Here is a 17,540-nt window from a genome sequence, read left to right on the forward strand (position 1 = left end):
GGAGAGAGGGAGAAAATAAAATGGTGGAACAACAAATCTCATCAAACTTGACCCGTGCTGCTGTTTCAAGGAATTAATGCCACCTTTTTTCTAATCGAACCTGCAAATTTTTCCTCATCATGTCTTTATAGGCTTAAAAAGGAGACTCAGACATACACGGCAGCAAGATGGTTATAGGCATTTATGTTAAATATAATAAGCTCAACATAGATTTCTCCATAATATCCACATCTAAGCAGTGCTTGTAAAGAAGATGCTGATGCTAAATCAATTAGAATCTTCACAAATTAGAAATATCTTTTTCGAAAGAATGTCTCCATCATTATTTTAATTACAACATGGTCTGATGCAATGTTAGAGGGAACTTATACCAATTAACTCTTTAGCAAATCATAAGTGGGTAAACAGAGTTGAGCCGCACACTTCACCTTCTTTCATATCTCTGGTTCAGAAATAGAAAATGGGTAGGGGGATGGGGATGCATTATCACTGCATTAAGGCTGTGGAACAGACGGCATATTGTTTATTTATTTACCTAATTGGATCAAATTGTGCTTCAATTTATTCAGCACAAGGACAAGCAGAACCAGTTGTGATTTGTTCCGACTCTTGTGCACAACCTTGGTGCCGACTTGTCCATGCTGCAAATTAGTCAAATTAAAAAGTATAATAGTGCATAGGTTTCTGCAGTGTGAGGGTGGAATCTGCTCTTGTCTGAGCGGTTAGGGGGAAAGATCAAATGCTTACTAGTTGCTGCCTCTGAATGTGTGAGGTTTGCCAGCACTGCTGCTGGTGTTCAGCTCAATGAGAAAAAAGGTGCCCGCAGGGGCAGAGAGAGGGAAACAGACTCATAAACACAATGAGAGAGAGAGAGGTGGAGGGAGAGGGAGAGAGAGACCCAGGTGTGCTAACCCACTAGGGAAAAAATGAGGAGGAAGGGGGCAGATAATAAAGAGATGATGCTGGTAGGTTCTGGCACACGGTGCCCAATATCTGCATGCATGTTACATACTGGTATAGATTTAAAAACTCCTGCCACTGGCATTCTGATCCTTTCTTTTTACATTGCTGCTTCACGTTTTGGTCTGCAGCAAAGATCTCTCTATTCATCTAGAGATGGATTCATTTGCATAAATGAGGTCCACAACCACCAAGTCCAACCTGGCACAAAGACTACCGCACCGAGGGAACATGGTTGATAGCAGCTCGTCGTGTCCTTGGGACAAAATCCCTTCTACATCTCTGCAGCAGACACAGCTGAAGCTCTTTTGGGGGGCTGTGGGGGTCATCCCTGGGGTCACCAGCAGTGTGACAGCTGTGGTTAGGGAGCTGTGATGCCTCACATTCACTAATGTATCCTTTCCCTTCGGGGAGGAGGAGATGGCGACCTGGCACTCCCCCAAACCATTGTGGGATGGGTTTAAAGGTGTGTATGGTCGCGTATGTATGCAGGGGATTTGGGGGCCATCTAACATCACAGCCAATCAGTTGGATCGCCCTGCTCTAGGAGGAAAAGGGTAAGGGCTTTTCTCAACAAGTCCCAGGCAACCTTCACGTTACCTTGCCAAAATAAATGCTAAATGTCAACAGTGTGGCTGTTGCCCAGCACTGCGCTCAAGGCAGCTACAATCAGGGATGGCTTGTTCTGGTACAGGCATGCCAGACTAGAGGTTGTTCGGAATTATGATATTTTATAATGACTTTGCATTGTGTTTGCATGAGGATTACTGTGCAGTACAGGCCACCTGCTGTGCTTTCCTATTCGCTAAATTGTGCAGTCACAGAACGGAATTCCATCCTGTTTCAGAATCTGAATTCGTCAGTCTTTCTTTTGCTCTAAATGGCACCCATATATTTTCAAAGTTATCAAGCCACACCCCCATACCGTTGTCATCCTTTGTCATTTTTATTGTCAAACATGGAAGGTGACGAGCTGCACTTAGCTGGTTTTTATAGGAAAAGTGCAAACTTCTGCTTACACACACACACACACACACACACACACACACACACACACACACACACACACACCAGACACTCAGACCCCATCTGCACTCTCCTTTCTCCAGTCTCCTAATTGCATATGCACAAATGCAAATGCCTATTAATTAATTACTTGACTAATTAGTGCAGTGGTATTTTAGAGTGATAAATCAAGTGGAGATGGGGCCGAGGACAGAGGGGCAGAAGGAGGGTAGTGTGGAGCATCTACAATGAACCCACGCCGGAGGACGTGCGCCCATCGTACGCCAATGTGGACACGCACACTGGAGCTTCTGAAGCGGAGCGTGTGGGAAGAGGTGGCGGGCCAGGTGAGTAGAAAGAGGACAAGAAACTCCTGACGAACATGAGATGTTTGACCTCTGCGCTGCCAACTGTCTTGTTGTTCTGAATATGTGCCAAGTCTCATGTCACCTATTTTCACAAAGGAGAAAGCAGCAGCTATGTACTGTTATTCCTATTTATGCCGCTATTGTAAACCTTGTACAAGAGATCAATGAGCATAACGGTTGGCAACATTTGCACAGTGATACTGATGTGATAATTGTGGCATCTGTGATTGGGAGGTGAAGGATTCTGGCAGCCAGTGTCTGTTGTGTATCTGTGTGTGCCTGTGCCTGTAGGTGTGCCAGGCCCCCACCATAGGTACCCATAGAGTTCTCCTGACTGAAATATTCATTCTTGTTTGCTTGCCCAGACAGTGTGGTTGTAATTGCAGCATCAGAGGGCTCCGCCTCTCCCTCTCCTCTGATTTGGCTGGCAGAGAGAAAAACCTCATCTGGGAATTGGATTCCTGTGTAAGTTGAGTGTGTATTACTTGAGTGTGCAGTTGTGAAGCCAATCTAATGCATAGGGCACATTTAAGGAGCACTTCCTGTCACCAGTCTGGAGAGAGTCAATCGTTACAAATGCCTTGTGTGTTTTGTTTTTCGCATACTTTCGTTCAGGCATCATTAAAACTACTTTGGGATCATGATTGATCTCCTGGTCTGAATGCATGCTTGTGTCAGTTTGTCAGTCCACCTGTCGGTCCTCAGGGCATGTTTGAAGCTCTTGAGTTTTTCATCAGTTCCCATGCCAGTCCAAGCCCTTCCTGGCCAAGCCAAACCATCTTGTGGGATTTTTGGCTTTTAATTATAGTAAAAGAGGATTAATTGTGGCAATGGAAACAAGGGGCCATGCATTATTGATGCTATGAGTGAAGGGCTGGAGGGGGTAGAGGGTGCTAATTAAATCGCTGCCCTACTGCCTTGTCCTAGTCTCCTGCTCCACCATGTCTTCCACCTCCTACATCCCCAGCAGCCCGAGCCATGTCAATGCAAACACCCACCCACGCATGTTCATACTTCAGTCCTACCTGTGTCTTCTTTCGAACGTGTCTTTGTTTTTCTCTCAATATTTTAAAGCTGACAAGTACAGTTTACAAAATGTTTAGTGCTTTAAAAATCCACTCCTCCATGTCCCGTATCAGATTAGCTCTGCCTTCTATTGCATGTTTGGTAATGTTGTTCACATTCTACGTAAGCTCATGTAGATTTCAATGCCCACTTGAGAAACTGAGCTCCGCAACAGTGGGATGAGCTTTACCACAACCAAGCTTAACACAGGGGCGCCATCTACTGGGCATATAGGGAATCATCAAAATAATAATTTTTAAAAATGGAGCAACAAAACACCACAACAAAACCAAGCATTCATTTCCCCACACTTTCCTGATCGTGAATGCTCTTCATTAAGATACTGGTACATGTTGTGTTATTTGAGTTCTAAGCATAGAAAATAATAAAATATTAGAGTTTTAAAACAACTCCTCTCTGTCAGTGGTAGCAGCCAGTACTGTAACAGCTAATAACGCAATACCTGCCAATAACATCGGATTCTTATCTACTCTCTTTCCCATCTCTAATACGTCTTTCTTCTTGTTTTTCCCAGGATTCCCTCTCTCCACATTCTTAGGGATTATCCAATCATTAATCTTGTATGTTATTTCAGTACATTCCAGATGGAAAATGGTTCCCTGGCATCTGACACAGCAGTGATAACAAGCGCAGGAGATAATCCCTTTTCTCTATCCTCTTGTAGCGCCCCAGTTAATCAGACTACTCTGATCCAATTTCCGACCCTATTTGTCCAATAGTTATTCCAATATTACAAGTAATACCATTTGAAAAACGTTCCACTCCACAGTGTAGTTACTTTCCCAGGACAGCAGGTAGAGCAGTTTGGCTGCACGGTCATACTGTGCAACGTAACAGTTACTGGAGGTCACAGGGCAAGTCCTGGCAAGAGTTTGGATATGAATTTCCATTCATAATGTAACAGGTTGTTATGTAACCGGATCAATGGTAATGACGGACCTGTCAAGAGAAGTGCTGACAGGGACAGGGACTCTCTGGGCCCTCTCTGAGGACACCTGCTTCAGTGCTATAAAGTCTTTTTATAATCCTGATTAATGTAGTGTTCTACAATGATTATTTGTACATTAATTCCAATGAATCTGCTTATTAGTGCAACAAAGAGCACACTGTCACAATATATCAAACATAACATTGCTCGGCCTCTTACTTTAGGTCTCCCTCTTCAGGATTGTGTTAAACACATAAACCTGCACAAGGACACATAAAAACTATCTTCTGATCTTTTTCCAGGAGTATTTTTCCAGACCTATTGAAGAGAAATGGCTCTCTCCTGTTGACTTTAATAGTTATTTTTAAAAATGACTCAAACATCTTTCCGAGCCTATTCTACACCAACCGTTATGAAGACTCGTAATTGTAAAATGTGGTTTACAACCTTTTCAAAAACAAACAGCTTTCAGCCCCACCTGAGTAAATTACATGCAATTATTAGTTATAGCCAGGGGTATAAATAAATGTTTAATGAGTTTCCTGAACACTTAGGAGTCCAGTCTAAATAGTTTAAAGAGCAGCAGGTACACAATGACCCTCTCTCTTTTCTGTCCACCAATCCCCTCCAGTCATCATCATCATCATCATCATCATCATCATCATCATCATCATCATCATCATCGTCATCGTCATCGTCATCGTCATCGTCATCATCTTTGTCATCCTCAGCCTCCTGCTACTTAGCCACTGCCAAAGCTCAACTTTGCCTTTGGGCCAAATCCATTTCTCTTCACTGTCCAAATCCCTTAAATACAGTATGTGAGTGAAACAGTGAGGGTGCTGAAAATAACGTTGGAAGTGCTCCCCCGTCTATCTCTCTGGGTCTTGCAATGACTGTATATAATCTTTAGAGATCCCAAGATTTTATATATTCCTGTCTTGTTCAGTTATTCTATTTTGCATGCAGCTTATTAAACATTTTAACAGGATTTGCTGTAGCTAGTCAGAGCAGTTGACTCTGTTAATGAAGGGCTTTTCATTGAAGATCATTAGTCACAGCATCACATAACAGGCCAACCTAATAAATCAATGATGTTATCGTTGCATGGGCTTAACTGCTCCTGGTGTCCATCCCCCCTCCCTGCAACCTCCCTACATCTCTCCTGTTGTTTATCCCACCCTTCCTCTCTAAGCATAAATCTCTTTTCCAAAGAGGCTCAGTCAATGTGATGAGATTACTTTTTTTTTCTGAAAACAAATCAACATCAGCCTAGATAGACAGAAAAGTACCTCCAACACACTCCTCTATGTGATCTGGCCACTCCCCCTTTCCAGATGACCCCACCTTTATTTGAAATAGACCACTCCCCCACACTCTGCCCGCCCACTTCTCTCTCTCACACCACCCAGATGAAGAACTGCTTCATTCACTCCAGGTGCTCTAGTTGTGAGGGAGGGGAGAAAAAGGGAGAACAGGGGCAAATGCTGAATATATTCAACAGCTGGAACAGCAAAGAGGACACGAGTTCTTAATTTCTCGACTACAAAAGTCAGAGAGAGAGACAGAACGAGACAGAGAGAGAGAGGACAAGGGCTTGGGAGTGGGACCACTCAGTAGGGGGAGGATCTTGCAGGGTGGTTACAGTGATCTTTGCCAGTGACCTCTCCTTTCCACTGGGAGTCAGACTCCTCAGGATCCAGAGACATGGATGCTTCTGTGCCAAGCCAGGTCGAAGTGGAGCCCAAGGAGAGAAAGAAGATCCAATTTGCCGTTCCGTCTTCTGCGCCCACCAACTTGGACCCTCGGCAAGTGGAAATGGTGAGCAGGTGGTTGACAGGACAGAAATGTTCAGAGGAAAATATAAATTTAGGTCTGTGGGGATGATGATTCGAAGGCAGATCGGGGGGGTGTTGGTTCGCGGTACACGTTTCACAGGGGAAATTGAATTTATTGATTTGCCCCCTTTATCCAGCTGCTCTTTCAGTGACCCTTTTATTCCTGTTCTTTCGACTCTCATCCTGGCCTGCTCGACACTTTCAGCCTGACATTATCTTGCAGAAGCCAGCTCCCCTTGAACTTCTTGAACTTCATCTCTTTCCCCTCTGTCCAGTGTTTGGTCACTGGGTGGTGCGGTCCTTTGCCCCTTTTGTTTTTTAATGTACCTAATGTCATTTTGGGATTACTGATTCCTGGTTCCAGTGCAAACTTACATATTCTAGAGAAGAATTTGGGCTGAAGTGCTGAGGTAGATCGAGACCAATAGCTCGGCCCTCCTGAGGAGGAGAGATGGGGTGGAGAAGCAAGAAAGCAATGTGTTTGCAAGGATAAAACTACACCATCAAGTCAAGTTGAAATGTTTTTTCCTCTGACACTTGTTCACTACCTCTGACCTCTTCCTCACAACAATTTCCTCTTTTCCTCATGCCCTCTGGTCACACTCCAATCTCCAGTCTTTTTCAAGAACCCGCAGGATATCAATCTACCATATGTGAGCTTCTCCTTCCTTCCGTTTTGGGGAAAGGTTATTATTCAATCACCTTATGGTCAAACAGTGACCAGCTATATTTAGCCTTCCTTAAGTAGGGCGACTCTGGCATTTACCTTCTGTTATTTTAGGTGTGATGAAGCTTTTATGTCAGCTTGGAGGTTCCTGTTTTCTGTCCAAAGACTCTTCTCATGGACACGTTTCAATAGCAGGAAAGATGTACGGCCTCGGGTTGGTTGTTGACAGATTAGTAGCATTTGTTTAGAACCGAAGCAGAGCGCAGGAAACTGACTGGCATTACTGGTGAGACGTTTGTGTGTTTTAAAGCAGATAGCATCAACCCAAATCTGAAGGGAGTCTGCAGGGACATGTGGGTGTGCTGGGGTAACAGTAAATGACACTCAGTTCATTCTCTTCCCACCCATAAAAATGACTGTGGCCAAGCAGTCTGTTTGCTAATGACTTACAACTTGTTATGCATTTCTGGCATTTCAACTCCAAAAATGCGAACTGGAGTGAACTGTCTGATTTTGTCACCATGGAGACAACCCCCTCAACTGTGGCACTCAGGGCTCCCCCACAGATGGCATGGAAAGGTCAACTTTAATGGACAGCTCTGGGTTTCTGATAGGTTGTTTACATTGGTGCAGCTACATGTTAGTAGATATGTGTGACTGCACTTTGATATGATGCCATGTGGTGTTAATGTGAGCGATGCTTTTATACCACCCACACAGTGGAATATTGTGCATTTACAGGAAAACACTAAGCCTTTTTTTTACAGTACAAACCTCAGAATTCTAAGATACACACACACAGGGTATTTGTCTGTGAATGTTTACGCTGGAGTCATAGAAAAATAATATCCACATCTACTCTTCTAACCCATCAAGAATCAGGTTGAACATCCTGTTGTTGGGGGCTGGTAATAACTTGTAATTCATGTGAAAAGCTATTCCCAGTTTACGGTAATTCAGATGAATTGGTCTTTCCTGGTAAAAGGACTTCTTCCTTTGCTTCAGGAATTTTATCTTATCTGTGAATTGACAGTCATGTTATACAGTCACACTCTTGTCAGTGTTCACTCTCACCCAAAACCACTGACATCAGAGTTATTCAGTTGTTATAAAGTGTAACGTTAGGTTTGATGCGTCCTTGGTTCAGTCATCGTCTGCACCGCCACAAAAAGCAGAGGTGTAGACAGCTTCTTTCTGAACCCACTCAAACATGAAGGGTTTATTCTGAAGGACAGGACAAAGCCCTCTGATGCACATTTAAATTAGTTAAATTGTGTTTCTCTTGACCACACACACACACACACACACACACACACACCATTTCCCCCTACTGTAACTCTCATCCACCACAATCTTTGTTAAACTTTGAAAAGCAGTGACCTTTGATTCAATGTGTATTTGTGGCTAAACATTAGCCGTCTGAGGAACTGTCAACATGCACTCTCCAAAAGATCATCTTGATGGCTCACCCCAAACATCCTGGGACTGGACAAGAGGGTGTGTGAGAGCGGGAAAAATGGAATTTAAAAATAAGCTGGCTTATCACGTTCTTTAATGGATACCTAAAATCTTTAGGTCAAGGGTAGAATTCCCACTCGTGCATTTGTTGCTTCCGTTAAACCATTAAATGTGATTGGGTTTACCCAATGACACATTCAATGTCCTGAAAAGGAATTGTCTTAATATCAAGGTTGCTTGTCCAGGAAACCAAGAAATGTGTCTTTTTCCAGCATAAATCACCTGACTGGAACCAAAGGTTTGTAATTACAGTCTGGACACTATCAATGGTGCTGAAAATGAGTTCATTCCTCCCTGTTTTTGACAGAATCTGCGGGTTAATTCATCAATGACCACAGAGATGTGCTTCATAACTTACGTTAGCAGTTTTTGTATTTGCTTACCAAAGCTCATTTATGTTAGACGTCATTGTATAAACTCTGCAGTTTTTAATGATAATGTCAAGTGAATAACTTGCTGGCTCCTGATATTGGTCTGTGTGTCATGTGTACACACTGAAAACATAAATATTGGCCCTGGGCGTATTTATTTGTTGACAGTGTACACAAGGAGCTGAAATGCATTATAAAGCCAACTGGGCCTGAGTGCTGGCACCGGTGCAAGCATGGGTGCTGTGTCACACCCTTGGGTTGGACTTCTGGTAAACAAATCACTTGTCATCATTGTTGTCGTGACCCCAACATGGGCAGAGACTCAAATTTTTAATCAGACCTAATATGGTTTCCATCAGGGAAGCGCAACTCCCTGCAGTGGGCACACATTCTTGTCCAAATACACTGCTGCACTACATCGTTTAACCTTGGCCATAGCCACAACATCAGCAATCATATCGGCGATGGGAGTAGAGGAAGAGGATTAAGGCAACAGAGCACAGCACGGTGTAGGGGATAAGTGCTGGCCAGGATCTGGAGCCGACTTGTCACCAGATGTCATTAAATGTCACAGCAAAGCAACCTCCATCTGAACCTTTGAGCTGTTTCCTGCCTGTTGAGTTCACTTTCAAGTGTCTTCTTCTCCACCCAGATCAGTGCAGATATGCAGAATGGTGCACTGAGGCGTGACTCTAAAGCAAATGAGATTGGTCTCCATCCCCGTTTCATCAACACGGCAAAGATGTGTATTTATGTTATTGCTGCCATGTCGGCCGTAATCTCTGCTTTTCATCTCAGTTGTTGAGACATTGTTGTCATGTTTATCGGCCTGCAGCTTAATGAGTCTGCACTGATGCAAACTGGTTATCTTCACGTGCTTGCTTCTTTGTCCTCTGTACCTGACTAATGACCTCCAGAAGTGGTAATTTTAGCTGAGCAGTATGAAGCCACTAAACCTGCACAGGCATGATTATTCGTGGGCTGAGCAATTGTCTCAGATTGGCATGTCCCCCGTTGCCTTGCTCTAGTGTCGACTGTGGCCTGGCAGGTGGTTTCCTATCACTTATCGTCCACTGGCACATTATCGCAGTAGTGCGGTGATAAAAACCTCTCTTCTCATAGTCTTTGAAATGGCATGCGGCATAGCTAGCAGCAGCTAATTATGTTAACGCGGGGCAGGGTTGGTGTGTGACAGAGCAGGGGGGGTTTGAGTGAATATAATATCATTCTGCCAGTGGGTGCAGCATAATTAGATCACCTATTTGGGGTCATTGGAGAGCCCTCCAGATGCTGCCTCGAGCCCATCTGTTTATTCAGTTAGCCAATGGTGGGGACAAAGGTCGCTGCGGAATTGTAAGGTGAATGTTGAGCAGCCTGTGAGCATGATGGGAATTCAAGGCTGTTGAGAATTCAAATAGGAAGGAACACACACTACACAGGCCGTCCCGCTGTTAATGTTGTAGCGTTCATCGTTCTGTTCTTGATCCAGACTGGAGAGTCAACAAGTGTGCGTAGCTCAGTGGAAGCTTTGTTGCCGTTGCGTGTCCCTGCCGTCTATCTCAGATGAGCGTCGCCTCAAAATGAGTCATGTGTCACTTCAAAGGCCTAAAGCCTGACCTTTAGTTGTGTATTTGTTACGACCATGGAAAGAGTTTGTCTGCCAATTTATGCAGGAAGGACATGGGTTGGCCTGTAATCCTGGCAGCACTTTAAAATATCTTTATTTAAAAAAACATCTTGGTGCTCAATCCTGCTCAATGAGTGACCTGCCCTTTCTCTCTTACACAATGCTATAAAATAAAACATTAATGTACTTTTTAAAAAAAAATCAAGTGACTTTTCTAATTGGAATTTGGGCACCAGTGCCATTCCGAAAAGCTTAAGAGGTTGTTGAAATCCTTAATCTTGCATTCTGAGGTGCTTTCTGTTTATGATGACTGTTATCTGTTATGTTCAGTGGATTCAAACACATCAACAGTGACGTCACAATTTAATTTGTAACATAATTAAAACAATAACAGGGAAATATTACAGGATAGCAGCACACAATCAGTGAATCCACAATATTACAATAGTATAAAAACCCTTTCAGTGGAGTTCATTTCTGCTCCATTACTGACTCACTAAAGGCTTTTTCTAAAGAGGCTAGCTTGGATGAGATGGTACTCTTAGCATTGCAGGTATATCCCCCCCAGCCAGTGTCTCACAGCTACCAGAGAATTAAACTAAGGTGTTTTTTTTATCAGCTTTGTGTTTGGATCTCATCTGCACCAACAACGTTATCAAGATCCACCAAATGTCAGCACTGGTGCGGAGCAACGCGTCTCATTTCAGAGCCTCTGGAGACCCCTCTGATCTAGTTTATGCTGTTCTACTGCTTTATATAGGCCCAGCCCTGAACTCACCCTGGAGAAGAGCCTATCAGGAGCAGACCCATATCAGCCCCTCTGCACCCAAGTGCATATGTGGAAGATGGGTCAGCACCAAAACATCCATATGTGCACTCTGACATACAAATATGCAGAGTCAGCATTTGTTGGCAAAGAAGGCACTGGAAGTTCAATATTAGGGTCCTTTTTGAGAGTGAGAAGAGAAAAGGATTAACTGTGGGGAGTTTACATAAGTAGTACACGTGCACGCCTGTCTTTACACACAAGTATAGTTTAGGTACATCGTTCACGTCGTCTCCTGTGGGGAAATTGACGAGGAGCTGCAGCATCTTGGGAAAGCCTGAAGGTCTACACCTGTGGAGGTGCTGGAAAGGTAACACCGCAGCCTTCTTAGAGCTCTTCCATCCAAGATCACAGGAGCTTGGCTGATTTTGACTCAAACAACAACAATAGCTGGTGCTGAAGGCAAGGTTTGGGCAGATTGAGGGCAGGAGGTTTAGAGAGGTACGAGAGGGTGGGGGAGCGGGATAAACCACAGCGGGCGTAATCTCACATGCCCCAGTGTTGGCACAAATGAGGAAGTCACATACATATTATATAACTCGGGTGGATTTAAGGCTGGAAAATTACTAGAGTTGTGTGTGCATATGTCATCTGGCATCGCCAAAAGGATACAGAAAGCTTTTTTTTTGCCTAACTTATTTCTTATTTAAGTATAATAATTGCACATGAATGTGTGAATGTATTTTCTGCACACGTATAGCTGCCAGTTTGGGTTGCAATACTAGCAGGTGTCACGCACGCAGGCGGCTGCAGGGTTGGATAATCAGGACTCAGCATCGGTAAAGATGGAGGAGTTTAAAGGAAGTTTTGGTTCTCTGCATCCATAAAAACAGGAAATAACAGAGGTCAGGTAATAAAAAAGATTATACTGGTGATTTTAGTTAGCAATCATACTGATGATGGAGAGAAGTGAAGATCTTATCAAGGAAATAAACAGGCCGGAACCGGAGATATTTGGTGACAGGGAGATGAAGAAATATCATCTGAGTGACACAGGAAGTCGAGCAGCTGCGTGACAAGCTTAAAATGTGTTTCTGGTGTCATAAATAAGGGTGAAATCCACGCTCTATTACTCGTTGTCGTTGTACTTGACAGAGCAGCTTTTCAACAAGAGGCCTGGGAACTTCTGCTTTGTCAACAAGAACCTCATCACACCAAAACTGGAAGGGAACCAACCACAAACACAGATCTCAGCATGAAGGTTTTACATAAATAGAGCCAGGCTGTGCAGCTCTCCACCCTGACACGTTAGCAACAGATAGCAGCAGTATGGTGAGTGACTTGGTCAAGGTTGGGGAGGACACGGCCATTCTTTGCTCGGACTTCCTCCTGGCTCAGCATTTAGCCTCCAGTATTTGTGCTGTCACTGTTTAGAGCCAGCAGGACTGTCCTGCACAGACATTCCAGACCAAAATGTGATTCTAGAGCACACTGCTCTGTTGGGGGGGGGGGGGGGGGGGCGACAAGGGCTCTGATCAGTGTTTCCAGTGAAATCCACGAGGAACGAATCACAGAAGCTGCGTTCCATCCGACCATCTGTTCGGAGACGTGGCTGAGGTCTGCGGGGAGCACCGTCTGGGGTGGGTGTGCTCTTTTCTAAAATCCTCTCTATGAGAAAGTGTGACCGTGCACGGCGCTCGTGGGCGACCGAGCACACGCCGCGTCATGTGATGGGGCTGGGGGTTCGTTTCCAGGGAACACTTCATCAGCACCTTCCCTCCATACCTTCAGCAACCAGCTTTGGTTCTGTCCTACACATAATCTCTGGGTTTGTCCGGTCTGTTGATGGAACGAGGCAATAGCTCATCTTTAACTCGTGACCACGCCGTGTCCTCTGACCTCTGGTGCACGTTGAAACTTGCCTGTGGGCTGTTGACCCATCCGCCAGCTGTGCAGCGGCACTAATGAAGCTCATAAGGTCTCACCATGGGCTTCACCAGCGTGATCTCTCATCATTTGCCGTCTAATGAATGAAGCTTTGCACTAAGCTACTATTAATAATACAGTGTTGGTGAGTTCAATTATGCACGTGTTTATGGCTGCTCTCTGTTTGTGTATGTTAATAGATCCGGCGCAGGAGGCCGACACCTGCTACGCTGTTCAGAGTAGCCGACCAAACGTCTCCCGAGGATGATCACTCCACTCATCAGGTAAAAGTAAAGTCAAAACTCTTTTTGATTCTAAATGTCTCATTTGTCCTCTGTTTCACAGCAATAACACCTCCCACAGGTCCCATTCCTTCATAACACTGTGTTTTTATACATCTACTGTGTTCCCTGTAAATATCACCTTTCAGATGATATTTACCGTCTCAACCAGGCTCCCCTGACCCTCCATCTTCACCTGCTTTTATTTCTTTATATCAACAGAGTGAACCACACTCAGCTCTATAATAAGAAAGCCCTGAACAGATAGGTTTCTCTAATAAATCTGTGATGATGCTGGCGACTTCTCTTCTAACTTCCTGTTATTCAGTTATTTTTAAAGCATGAGTGTTTTTCTATGCTCTGCTTTCAAACTCATGGGAGTGTTTTGGATGGTTAATCTTTATTCTGTAATATATGTTCAGCAGAGCAATAATTTATCCAGGCTTGACCTGGTATTTGTGTCCTGCGGGGACATTATCATCCCACAACATCTTTAAACTTAGATGTTAAACATCACTTTGTCTTGTTTGTTCACAGTGGGTTGTAGGCGAGAACGGAGTGCTCAAGCCAAAACGCGTCAACCCTAATGTGTATCAGCCTCCATCACTCAAAGGTGGGTTTAAAGTGTGTTGCTGGTGTAACAGAGTGGGGTCGTGTGTGGAGAGTCGTCCTCGTGTTTTAATCCCTCTTTGTTTACCGGCTTCGCTGCAGCCAACAGCCTCCTCGCTTTTCTGACAAAGGGAAAAAACGCATGCAACAGATGGGTGATGCACACTAAAGCCCTTTACGCCGTCCTCGTCTACATACAGAGACTACATGTGTTTCTTTTCTGACACTTCATTGCAGGGTCTGGTGGGGGGGGGGGGGGGGGTAGAGAGAGAGGGGGAGAGGGAGAGATTAGTATGACAGCTGTGAGACAGTGAATGTGAGTCTAGAAAGTCTGGATCATCCTGGATTAGTTAGTGGTGCGTGCTGCTGCCCCCCCGCCACCACCACCACCATTCACACACACACACCCATGAACACACACTTTCTTCTGTCTCTGCATGCACGATGCTTCCTGCATATGGGCTCGTTAGAGACCAAACACGGTCGTGCTTCTGCTTTAATGGGCTCTCTGGGTGTGTGTTGCATCTCTTGAACTGTGCCTTCAACAGCACAGACAGGCAGGCAGACAGACAGGCAGACAGGCAGGCAGGCAGGCAGGCAGGAAGACAGACAGACAGACAGACAGACAGACAGGCAGGCAGACAGGCAGGCAGGCAGGCAGAACAATGTGAATTTTTTGGAGGGCCTTCAAGGACACAGGCTACGTGGAGAACCTGACCTCTCTCTCTCACACACACACACACTCTCTCTCACACACACACACTCTCTCAAACACACTCTCTCACACACACACACTCTCTCTCACACACACACTCTCTCACACACACACTCTCTCTCTCACCATGTACCTGAAGGAGGTGATCGGGAGATCGTATGATTAAACAGAGGTGTGAGAGAGTCAATACTGGTGATGAGCTGAGAGAATGGAAGAAAGGGCAGAAAATCACAGCGGAGCTGGAAGTGTTTTCAGTTGTCTGTCTGCCTGTCTGTCTGTCTGCCTGTCTGTCTGTCTGTCTGTCTGTCTGCCTGTCTGTCTGCCTGTCTGTCTGTCTGTCTGTCTGTCTGTCTGTCTGTCTGTCTGTCTGCCTGCCTGCCTGTCTGTCTGCCTGTCTGTCTGCCTGCCTGTGCATGTGTGTAAAGCCTGATAAAACCTGAGTGTTGAAGCCTGGTCCAACCCAGAACCAAATATCCCTCTATCCCTGTGTCCATGTGTTTGTGTGGCCGTCTCCCTGTGTGTGTGTGTCTGTGTGTGTGTGTGTGTGTGTAGCTGTGCAGAAGATGGCTGAAGCGCACATGCAGAACCTAGGGGTCTACCCCCCTCTGGAAGACCCTTGTGAAGGGGAGGAGGATGAAGACTGCTGGCAGGGAGAAGACTGGTCTCCCACCACAGCTGCTGGTGAGAGGGAGGCTCTCTGATGACTGACAGCAGCAAGGCCACACGGTGGCAGGGAGCAGCATCCGCTCAATAAACTAGAGCCTGTGCCATTAATCTCTGCTTCCAACAGGAGGTCAGACCTTTGTCTTTGGGCTCCAGGCCTGGGTCGGTGCTGCTTCATTCAACACGACAAATCTGATGTCAGCATTTAAAACAGATGCGCTTTAATTGGATGACAATGATTTGATGAGAACTAATATAAGAACTAAAATGTAAAAACATCCCGTCAGCACTTTCACAGCCAAAAGTGAGGTGATAAAGAGAGAAGATCAGGCTGCTGCTGCTGTAGTAACAGTGTTGGAGTATCTGATGGTGCCTCTCCCCCCGTTCGCTGTGGATGTTCCTTTCTCCTCATTTCCTGTTTCCCCTGAATATCCTAAAGATGTTTGCATGTGTTTTATACAGTTTCTTTAAGTCTTTCATTATCGTCATCGGAAAACCAGAAAGCCAAAAAAGTCTGAGCAGCAAAATGAAACATTTATCATCTCCCCTCCAGGAAAACAGCTCAACCAGCAATTCTGTTCTGCAGCTTTGCTGCAGCACTCTGTGCAACCACAGGTGGGAAATTCAAATGTGAGCAACAGGTCCAAAGATGTGTGACGTGGTGATCACATGGTGAGCAGATCCTCCAGAGATCAAATCCGGTCTCTGCAGGACAGTACGAGATAACTAAAGGCACCTAAAGTGTGTGTAAAATGTAAAACCTGCTTTGTATCCTGACTCCTGGTGAGTGTTCCACTACAGAGGTTATAAAGCAATTAAAATAATAATAATGGTGATTAAGAGGATGTTAAAAAAGACGACTCGCAGGCCCAACTGTGAGCATCTAATATCATCGATATCTCAGGTTTTTGCTGAGCGGGCGTGCCCTTCAGGCATCTTCTGCTTTTGACACCAGGCACTGTCTCCTCAGATCACCATCAGACAGACACCAGTGAGCAGACAGACAAGTTGTCCAGTATGAGAGACACAGCCACAGAGGTCCAGGCAGCGCAGGAGGAAGACGAAGATGAAGAGGAGGAGGGTGACGAGAATGGGGACAAAGTCAAGGAAGTGACAGAGGAAAACAGCCGGGCGACAAACTGAAGAAGAGGAGGGTGAAGTAACTTGGGTGGGGGGAGTTGGAGGAGGGTGGATGATAAAATCTGAAGAACTCAGATCATGTTGTGAGACGATGCAGTTTTGTGAATGACAAGTATGTGAAATGCAAAAGTACAAAGTGCACGTGACAAGGATGAACAGAGATTCGCAGGAGAGCAAGTGGGTGAGTGGGTGATTTCGTGTACTCGCTCACCTCTAAAGGGTGAGGTGGGTTAAAGGGAGGGCAGAGAGGAGCCCAAATGAGCAGGTGAAGAATGATGTCCTGACAGAGCAGAAGATAAGCTTTAATGTCCCTTTGTTATAACGAGAGCAGAGGGGCCAAATTTACCAGGAACCTGGAGCAGCGGCCCTCTCTCAGAACTGAATTCTTCTGCACACAGCTGCTGTAAATAGACTTTAAAGTTTGTAGTTATGTTCACAACTATTCAACAACACTAATAAGCACACGTATTTTACAAAAAATGTATATTGTACGACCTTTCATAAAAAGATCGTAGCTTATATTTAACATTGCAGATCAACTTTACCCGCAGATTTTAGTTATTGGATTTACTCCCATCTAGTGGTGGAACATCAGAACTGCATCAGCGATACTCCAGCCCAGAATCCACTTTGATACGAGAGAATCTCTAATGGATCTAAGGACGCTGGTTCTGTTCTCCCCCCTTGATGTTTGTTAAAAACACACTTAAATATTTCTCATCGCATATTTGTATCATTTCAAAACTGTCATCGTTTGTGATCGCAATGACTTACACTGATAAAGCCAATAAAAATAAATATTTGGGTGGGAGAATCGCTTATTTATAACACTGTAAGCACCAAAATGTTTGACTGCAATTGCATTTAGACCACGAACATGTCATTATGCCTTTCCCCATACACTTTATATTGTAAAACTAGCCCTGCTTATAATCTGTCAAGGACCAAGCTACCTCTAATTTGTTAAAATTGAGAACCAAACCGCTGCCTCGGCTGCATTTCACATTTGAACCTGGATTATTTCTGAACAGTTTCATCCGCTTACTCATTCACTTATTTGGGATTTAATTTC

The 17,540-nt window shown here is 44.7% G+C and overlaps 1 protein-coding gene across 6 annotated transcripts; it reads left to right on the top strand.

The window, feature by feature from the left end:
- The first annotated feature begins 5,765 nt into the window (after positions 1 to 5,765).
- On the top strand, positions 5,766 to 17,274 carry ppp1r1b (protein phosphatase 1, regulatory (inhibitor) subunit 1B). Of its 6 annotated transcripts, none has more exons than XM_057015569.1 (6): positions 5,766 to 6,168; positions 13,261 to 13,350; positions 13,879 to 13,954; positions 15,218 to 15,346; positions 15,882 to 16,000; positions 16,299 to 16,497. In XM_057015569.1, the coding sequence occupies exons 1-5, from the start codon at positions 6,055 to 6,057 to the stop codon at positions 15,983 to 15,985; spliced, it is 513 nt and encodes a 170-aa protein (XP_056871549.1). In that variant the 5' UTR covers positions 5,766 to 6,054; the 3' UTR covers positions 15,986 to 16,000; positions 16,299 to 16,497. The 6 variants fall into 6 exon arrangements, with proteins under 6 accessions (XP_056871549.1, XP_056871551.1, XP_056871552.1 ...); XM_057015570.1 differs by having other exon boundaries at positions 5,772 to 6,168; positions 13,261 to 13,344; XM_057015567.1 differs by lacking the exon at positions 15,882 to 16,000 and having other exon boundaries at positions 5,774 to 6,168; positions 16,299 to 17,274.
- The last annotated feature ends 266 nt before the right edge of the window (positions 17,275 to 17,540 follow it).

The sequence above is a fragment of the Takifugu flavidus genome, chromosome 18 (genome assembly GCF_003711565.1).
Source record: "Takifugu flavidus isolate HTHZ2018 chromosome 18, ASM371156v2, whole genome shotgun sequence".
In the NCBI taxonomy this organism is placed as follows: Eukaryota; Metazoa; Chordata; class Actinopteri; order Tetraodontiformes; family Tetraodontidae; genus Takifugu; species Takifugu flavidus.